The sequence below is a fragment of the Elaeis guineensis genome, chromosome 10, assembly GCF_000442705.2.
Source record: "Elaeis guineensis isolate ETL-2024a chromosome 10, EG11, whole genome shotgun sequence".
NCBI classification, from domain to species: domain Eukaryota; kingdom Viridiplantae; phylum Streptophyta; class Magnoliopsida; order Arecales; family Arecaceae; genus Elaeis; species Elaeis guineensis.
Window position 1 is genome coordinate 68,458,951 of NC_026002.2, and position 9,010 is coordinate 68,467,960.

General features: G+C 35.7%; 1 protein-coding gene across 3 annotated transcripts; it reads left to right on the forward strand.

Annotated features, from left to right (window-relative positions):
- On the forward strand, positions 1 to 8,705 carry LOC105034086 (ERBB-3 BINDING PROTEIN 1). 3 transcript variants are annotated; one of them, XR_830092.4, is made up of 10 exons: positions 1 to 189; positions 273 to 374; positions 537 to 621; positions 744 to 893; positions 1,018 to 1,171; positions 6,795 to 7,010; positions 7,143 to 7,279; positions 7,376 to 7,467; positions 7,738 to 8,013; positions 8,304 to 8,633. XR_830092.4 is itself a non-coding variant. In XM_010909109.4 (10 exons), the coding sequence occupies exons 2-10, from the start codon at positions 284 to 286 to the stop codon at positions 8,378 to 8,380; spliced, it is 1,185 nt and encodes a 394-aa protein (XP_010907411.1). In that variant the 5' UTR covers positions 1 to 189; positions 273 to 283; the 3' UTR covers positions 8,381 to 8,705. The 3 variants fall into 3 exon arrangements, 2 of the variants coding, with proteins under 2 accessions (XP_010907411.1, XP_010907412.1); XM_010909109.4 differs by having other exon boundaries at positions 7,738 to 7,920; positions 8,304 to 8,705; XM_010909110.4 differs by having other exon boundaries at positions 3 to 189; positions 265 to 374; positions 7,738 to 7,920; positions 8,304 to 8,705.
- Positions 8,706 to 9,010: the final 305 nt, after the last annotated feature.

The window sequence follows — 9,010 nt, forward strand, 5'->3', positions numbered from 1 at the left end:
GATGCCCTAAGGCCGCTCTTCATCGCTTACGGCGCCACCTCCCTGGCCAGGTGTCGTAACGCCAAAATCTCCTCTCTCACCCCTGGTAGTCCTTTCACGTAACCGCAGTCCTTGAGGAAGCCGTTGTCTCGTCTTTCTCACCAAAAGAAACCCTAATTTCGGAAAAGTTTGGTTCATTCGATTTCTCCGGTAAAGATCTGTTCTTCATAGCACGCTGATTCTCCTGTATCAAGATTTTTTTGTCGATTTTTGAACAATTATTAGGGGTTTAGGGTTTAGAGAGATGTCGGACGACGAAGCGAAGGAGGAGGAGCTCGATCTCACTTCGCCCGACGTCGTCACCAAGTACAAGAGCGCGGCCGATATCGTCAGCAGTAATGATCTCATCTCGTCCCCTCTTTGCTTCCTGTTCGATTCGTGATCGATCCCCTAGTTTTCTCTTCCTTTTTTTTTTTTTTTTTTGATTTTCGGATGATTATTGGGGTCTTTATTATCTAAAGTTCTAAAAAGATGACGATTTTTTGGTGTGAAAACAGAGGCTCTCCAACTGGCTGTGTCTGAGTGCAAGCCCAAGGCGAAGATCGTAGATATTTGTGAGAAAGGCGATGCGTTTATCAGAGAGTAATTCTCTACTATCTATGAGTTATTTTTTTTTTTTACATATTTATTTAATGTCATTTTGTTGTATACATAGTACTGTTGATAAATTTATAAGAAGGTTGGGATCTTGATGGTGGCACTAGGCAAGCGGGAAACATATACAAAAATGTGAAGAAGAAGATAGAGAGGGGTTTGGCATTCCCAACGTGCATCTCTGTGAATAACATCGTGTGCCATTTCTCGCCTCTGGCAGGAGATGAGACGGTTTTGGAGGAGAATGACATTGTTAAAATGTATGAATTAGTCATGATAGTTGGTACTTATTTGAGCAACTTAGTAGAAGTATATCGAGTCATCTCTACTTGTGTTGTTCTTTGTGTTGTAGTGATATGGGATGCGTTGTTCTTTGTGTTGTAGTGATATGGGATGCCACATAGATGGGTTTATTGCAGTAGTGGCGCACACTCATGTCCTCCAGGAAGGGCCGGTGACGGGAAGGGCTGCAGATGTAATTGCAGCTGCTAACACTGCAGCGGAAGTAGCATTGAGGCTTGTGAGGCCTGGGAAAAAGGTATCCTTTCTTTTATAGGAATTGGAATGTTTTTTTCCATTTTTTCTAATACATATGAAGTTGGAAAAAACTGGATTTTTGTAGCCACAATGTAAGGCACATGATATTTAATATACTCTCTGTTTCTTATAGATATAAATTTGTGTAACATGTGTCATGGGTGGATAGCTGTGTACTTAGTTGTAGGAAACTTCTACCTAGGTTCTGTGCCGCCTTCTCTCCGACAACCTGCTTTTGCAGCTGCTTCCTAAACACTTCCATTGTTTTTCTTAAAAAGAAAAAGAAAAAGAAATGCCTGCTTTTCTGGACTTGCACTTGTATCTTTCATGCACTAAATCTTGCTTTAGATAACTTAGATATTGTGCAATTACGCAGATCTCAATATGTAATGACATTTTTATGGTGGACACCAGCATTGGGATACACATAAATGAATGTGATGCTTTGATTGCTGGTTAATGAGAAGGCAAAACTTAAGACAATCATGGGTCCTCTCCTTTTTGGTCATATACTTAACATTTGTAACCATACTCCGCTTTTCATTTTTTTTTGCATGCATTGTGATCATCACTCTTGAATATTGAGGCAGTTGTTAAATAACAAATGTAAATAGAAAATTCATTCTCCCATCAGAGTGCTATATGATAGCCTGCTGATTTATTTTATGAGTTATTAGGATATGCTTCTTTGTTATGCCACCTTAAACCATTTCTTGCTAGGTATTTTAGAGAGGAGGTTGTCCTTGATTAATAGAACAAAGCTTAACCTGCATGCACAAGGATCTCGTTAGGTTATAGTAGAGTTGATGACTTTTTAGCAGTTGATGTGCATCAAGGTTGTGCTCATATTAGATTTTCAAATTTGTGGATGCCTCATTCCTCTTCACTCCAAAAGAATCTCACCGTGGAGGTAATTTTGGTGCAGTCAATGGTATGTATGACTTGATTTGTATAGATTTAATATCAATTTATATCTCCCTGCCAGATGGTGCTTGTCAAATTATTTTTCACTGGCCACCCATTCTGGATTTTCAGAACACTGGTTTTGGTTGCTGACAAATATTTTTCTTTTTGCTAAAATATCGGTTAGCTTAAAATGTTTTGATTATCATGTCCCCCCTTGTCCTTTCATTGAAATTAGTCCCTAAATGAGGAATAATTTTTTGAAAGCTATGGAGTTACATCCAAGGATGCTTTTGTCATAGTTACTCTGATAGGGCATTCCTTTTATCCTTATTTTAATTTTAATGTGAATATTTCTGAATTTTGCTTTGACTTTTTAATATACCTTTTCCATTCAATGATTCAAAACTTTTGATCTCGGAATGTTTTGTATTTGTAAAACATTCTTGCACCTAAACTGCAATGTGAGTGAATACTCTAAGTTTTTATTAGAATTTGATTTGGCTGGATGTTTTGTGCCACAAGTTTATTTTTCCTTCTTTTTTGGCTATAGATTTTATTCCATTAGTTTCTTAAGGAATGGTTGCTGTTAACCTTTTTTTGCTTCTGTTAATGAGATTCAAGCTTTCTTTTTGTTGCTTTTTGTAACTTTTTAGGGTAGTTCGAAAACAAAGTTTCTTGACAACATAAAAACAGAAAAAAGAAAAAATCACCAGTACTTGTCAGTGTAAGTTGCAAGGAGCTTGTTTTATCAAGCATCCAACTGTAGCTTGCTTCATAGATTTCCCCCTATAATGTTTCATTGAGTGAATCAAGTATCTCTGGATGATGATCTATGATTTGTTGATGTTGTGACATGCATATTAAATGTGTGATAGTTACTCTATTGGTCACCATTTTAACATAGTTATTTTCTAGGCTTTTCTTTTCATGTGCTTATCTTTTATTGGTTATTACTAAATACAAACCATTTGCGAACTGCTTTCCAGTGAAGGTGACTATCCTCTGTCAAGGGTTGCAACGTGTATTATTTGGCTTATGATATGAAATATGAGTTTTATGCATTTTGCTTCCTGGCTTCTGATTTTTCGTCATTGGAGGAAGTAAAATTTCTTGACATTTCGTGATATGGTTCTGATTGTCCAATCATTCCATAGATATCCTAGAGTCACAATGGTCTGAATGTTACATGACACATTCTCCTTTTCCTTTAATGCTTAAATTGTATACCTCCAACAATGTTTACAACCACACTCAAGGTGATAACACTGTAAAATCCAACCTATGTTTCAGGTGTTTTGGCACAAGAAACTGAGCTAGACTTATTCAATTGGAAGCACATGTTTTCTTTCTTTTATTCAATACTTATGGTAGTGAGAGATCATGGTTTGCTAGTAATCTTGATGAATGGCTTATGAATATTTTAGTACTAATAATTTTGATTAATGTGCTTGAACCTTACATTTTGTTGGTTTGTGATTTTAGCATTATGAAAATTTTAGTTGAGATCTCGAGCCTCTATTTTTAATTATTTATGTTAGACCAAGCACTCCATATTTTGTTACTACTATAATTTTATCTTCTAGAAGCAATTGGTGTAACTTGCTAAAGCATGGGGTGCAAGGTTTTATGTCCCAGCGAGATGGGGGGCGTCCCGACCATTCCGTCACGTTCCTGTGAGAAAATGGGATCGGGACGGGTTCGGGACTCCAAAATCCATTCATGTAGGGAGAGAAGAAGAAAGAGAAAAAGGAAGATGAAGAAATGAAAAAAGTAAAAGAAAAGAAGAAGAAAAAGAAAGGAAAGAAGGAAGAAAGGAAAGAGAAAGAATAAGAAAAAGAAAAAAAAAGAAAGGAAGGGATAAAAAAATGAAACAAAAAGAAAAGAAAAGAAAGGAAAATAGAAGAAAAAGAAAGAAAAGAAGGAAGAAAAGAAAAAAATGGAAGACATGAAAGAAGAAGAGGAGAGAAAAAGAGGATATCTATCGGGATGCATGGTCGGACGGTTGTCAGGATGGGATGAGATAGCGGGGCATCCCGTTCTATGGAGATATTGAGACACCTCCGTACCATGGGATTTAAAACCTTGATGGGATGTTTGTTAGTTTTGTTTTTGTGGACTTCACGTGGAATGGTCATCATTTGCCATGCAACACCGGTTCTGTTTAATTCCATAATTTACTTGACCACTATACCCATGCAATATCCTATGAGTGGTGCATGACAATTAGCATTAGTGAATTGGCAGTTTGGTAATGTTGTGCATCTTTTAACTTTCGTCGGCCTATTTTTCCTCTTTTCCTTTCTTGCTGCCAAAGTTCAACTATTCCACATGGTTTCTTGTTTCTAGGCTTGAAGCACTAATTTCCGTTTAGAAACAAAGATTTAAATATTTTTCTTACGGAAGGTTGGTTATTTAGAATGATATTTTTTTAGAACATTAAGATGCACAAGGTTCAACTGAGTATAGAAGCATATGCCTATGGATCTTTAGTTCCATCAAGGATTTAAGTACCACAGATTCTACCTGAGGCACTGGCACCAATTTGCTTCCATAATAAAACTGCACAAACACATGGTACTTCACTTATTTTGTTATTCTGGCACCATGAAATGTATTCTGTCATTGTGTATCTTACCATTTCCATGAGGTGCTGGTATTGATACTGGTTCCGGTACTTCAATCCTTGGGTTCCACACTATTTTTTTCTAGCTATTGTCCATGGCAAATGAGGCTTAATAGCGATAGATTTATTGTGATTTCATGCTGTTTCTGAAAGATTAGGCAACTTTATCAAGATGAACCATTTACTAGTTGGTTTCCTCTTTTCGTGGTTGCCTACGCTATCATTGGCTACTTGTATACATGGAAAAGAATTTGCTTTTCCTTTTGTTTTTGAAATTCCAAGCATCATTCTGTAGCCAACATTTAATACAACCCAATTCAATCTCAGTTGTTCATTCTAACTCCTCATAGATTGTTTTATATTTGGCAAGATTTGTAGATTGCATCCTATTTCTAAATCTATATAGACCCTGTCATTTCTTTGTAATTTTTAACCTTGATTGCCATGAAATGTATATTGTTGCTATGTTCATAACATATCTGTAAGGTACTGGTGCCAGTACTTCAATCCTCAGGTTGCATGATATCTTTTTCTAGCTATTATTCATGTTTGTAAATGAGGCTTGATTGATGGATTGATTGTGATTTCAAGCTGATTCTACAAAATTAGGCAACTTTATCAAGGCAGACCATTTTTTTGTTGGTTTCCTCTTTTGGTGGTTGCCTACATCATCATTGGCTACTCGCATATATGGAACAGAATTTGCTTTTCCATGTCTTTGAAATCTAAATATCATTCTGTAGCCAACATTTAATATAATACAACTTGATTACAATTGTTCAACATAACTCCTGATATATAGTTTATGTGTTTGGCATTAATTTTTATGATTTGTAGATTGCATCCTATTTCTAAATCTATTTTAGATCCTATGAGTTTGTAATTTTCGACTGCGATTTCTGCTGAATAAGATTTTACCAAACCATAACAAGGACAGCCATAGAGATTGTTTGTTATAATTTGCACAAAAGTATGTGCCTCAGCAACTTAGTCAAGATTCTTTTTTTCTTCAGGGTCTTTTTTTTTTTTTGTGGCGGGGGGTAGTGGTGGGGGGAGAATATCTCTAAAATTTTGTCAACTTACTTTTTCTGGTCTCATGTACAGTTTACTACCCTATTTCTAAAAGGTTTTCGTCTTTCTTCTTTGTTTGTTTGTTTTTTATAAACTCAATGCTGATTGTCCAATTGGGCACTTGAATGGAATATTGACCCTCTATTTGGTACAAAGGATGGATGAGTGAGAGGATAGATGGATTTTCCATCCATTTTCTCATGTTTGGTGAAATATAAAAGGATGGATAGGAGTGATTCCTTTCTCTATTTGGTATAGGAGGAATGAAAAGAAGGATGAATAATATTTGTATGGCATTTTTATTAGACTATTCTTTGATAAAAGAGTATTATTATTATCAATTTATAATATTTATTGATAATAAAAAAGTAGGACAACATACAAATTTATAATCTTTATAATTTATAATTATATAAAAAATATAAAGATTTAATTTTAATTTAATCAATTAAATAAATGATTTTATAAATTAATGATTTTATAATTTAATTTAAACAATTAACTAATTTTATATAAATAGTTAACTAAAAAATAGTGAATATAAATAGAAAAATAGGAGAAGTGTTAAGGTTTTTTCAAAAAATGAATTAAGGATAAAATTATTAATGTAGAAATCCATCCCTCGCTTGCTTTATCCATCATTCTTTGCATCTTCCCAATCCGGGAGAATGCAAATTGGTGGGCCAGGATGGATGAACAATCTCTCCTTCCTTTTCATCTATCCTTTCTAAAACTTTTTGGGTCGAATAGTGGACATAGGCCATCCATTCTTCCAACCTCTTCTATCCTTCCTTTTATGACTACAACCAAACACTGTGTAAAATAGCATATCAGGACTTGTGATTTTCTTTTTTCTATATATTATTTTGTTTTGATGTGGTTTGTCCAATTTTCTATGATAATGAGCAATTATCTTAAACAGATCTTAAAAGCTTTTTCTCCACTTTCTTGCAGATCTTCTTGTTCTCATGCAATTCTTCCACTCTGCTAATTTCAATTTCTTCTATGCTTATTCTTGTGACAGAATAAGGATGTCACAGAAGCAATTCAAAAGGTAGCTGCTGCCTATGATTGCAAAATTGTTGAAGGAGTTCTTAGTCATCAGCTCAAACAGTTTGTGATCGATGGAAACAAAGTCGTTCTTAGTGTAAGCAACCCTGAGGCTAGAGTTGATGAAGCAGAATTTGAGGAAAATGAAGTATATGCAGTTGATATAGTCACCAGCACAGGTGAAGGCAAGGTAAGAAGTTCTTCCAACTTAAGAAGTTCCAAATCTCTAATTGAATTCGACAGTAATTCTCCCTTGTTTTTGTACCATCCTATGGTTATTATCCATATAGTAGATGCAGCTGATAAAGCCCTCACTTTGCAGCCTAAACTCTTGGACGAGAAGCAAACTACTATTTATAAGAGAGCTGTGGACAAAAACTATCACCTGAAAATGAAGTCATCAAGATTCATCTTTAGTGAAATAAACCAGAAATTTCCAATCATGCCATTTACTGCAAGGTACATTACTTCATCCATTCATTATGTTAATCTTGGTTTCCATTTATCATAATGCTTTTTTCTTTTTCTTTCCTTCTTTTTTGTTTGGGGTAGCAGGGCTTTGGAAGAGAAACGAGCTCGGCTTGGTCTAGTAGAATGTGTAAATCATGAGCTTTTGCAACCATACCCTGTTTTGCACGAGAAACTTGGTAAGAAACTGTTTGTTCAAGAAATATTGCATCTGCATGTAAATTTTTCATTGTTTTCCATTTTTTTTGTTGCAGTAATTCCCAATTTATGTATTGCATTTTCTGAATAATGAAACAAGCCTTACTTTGGCTACTCTGAGTGTCCTGTAAACTGTTGCTATCTTTTATCTGGGTCAACCCCTATAGCATATTGCAAATACCTGCAGAACATTACCTGCTTGCAGATTGTCTCCATCCGGTGGGTTGACCAGTTGCCTTGCTGTGTTTCAGGAGATCTTGTTGCTCACATTAAGTTCACGGTGTTGCTAATGCCAAATGGGTCAGACAGGATTACCTCCCATCCATTGCAACAGTTGCAGCCTACAAAAACCATTGATAATGATCCTGAAATTAAGGCATGGCTAGCTTTGGGAACAAAGACCAAAAAGAAGGGTGGAGGAAAGAAGAAGAGAGGTATCCCAAGTGCATATTTATCCTTTTGATCATGCATGGTCCTCACAAGTTTCTATCTGCATTACTACGCAAACTGTTGATTTGGAATTCCAGGTATAATTTAGCAGTTATGGTACATGGCCTTTATTGCTCTATGCCAACTGACTTAAAAGTTATGCAGAATCCAAATAGATGGATTTGTGGGTTTTCCCAATAGGGACATATGATAAACAAGAGAAGTTGAATATTTAACCTATTCTGCCAACTCGGGGAAATTTCTGTGCCTCACCTGTCTTCAGTGTTCTCCCTGGTTGGAACTTCAGTTTAATGAAGAACCGTGGAGAAGAACTGTGGTGCCAACTGCCAACGTCTTATGTCTTCGCTGTTTTTGTGCCACTTTTCAGGGAAGAAAGGCGGAGCTGACGCAGCTGAAACTGAACCAATGGATGCAACATCAAATGGTGCCCCTGCCCAAGAATAAGAGTTTTGGTGCTCTTTTCCATTTGTTGCTGGTGGTTCCTGGAAACATTCAGATTTTCATGCAATTTTTGTTTGGCAAAGCACAAGCGCACAGAAATTTTATGGGGAAAATATTTATAATTTTAGGAGTGGTTAAAGCTTTTGCAAGATGGTATTAAGGCAACTAAATTTGTTAAGTTGCTAAAGCTTTGGGCATTTGGGTGTATCAGGATGGAAGAGCTGGATATTGAAATACAAGATGTATTTTATCCACCCATGCAAGGATGCTTGGAGGAGTTGATGTGAATTTGGTTCTAGGAAATGCATTAAAATCTAATGTTTCTATACATTCAACCTAGAGTATTTCGTGTGAAATGCGGAGTAATCAAAAAGAAAAAAAAAAGTTAGCATGAAGGAGAATTAAATCAATTGGCATGGAAACAATGGGGCTGGTGAGGTGGGTGATTTTTGTGGGCCTTACTATTTTTTGAAAGCTTCATTTTTTAATCTCTGATCTTCTTGTCCATCTTTGCTTGTTTTGTTTGGTATATAAGCATGTTTTTTAAATCAAAAATTTTTTTGTGCACCTTGGACGGTGTATGTATCGTTTTATATAATTAGCCTACGTAGTCATTATTTTTCAATATGTATT

Excerpts from the sequence above, each read along its gene's own strand:
- LOC105034086 (XM_010909109.4), top strand. The coding sequence starts at position 284 with ATGTCGGACGACGAAGCGAAGGAGGAGGAGCTCGATCTCACTTCGCCC. Across the intron at positions 1,172-6,794 it reads TTGTGAGGCCTGGGAAAAAG|AATAAGGATGTCACAGAAGC; the intron begins GTATCCTTTCTT and ends TTCTTGTGACAG. Across the intron at positions 7,921-8,303 it reads TGGAGGAAAGAAGAAGAGAG|GGAAGAAAGGCGGAGCTGAC; the intron begins GTATCCCAAGTG and ends GCCACTTTTCAG.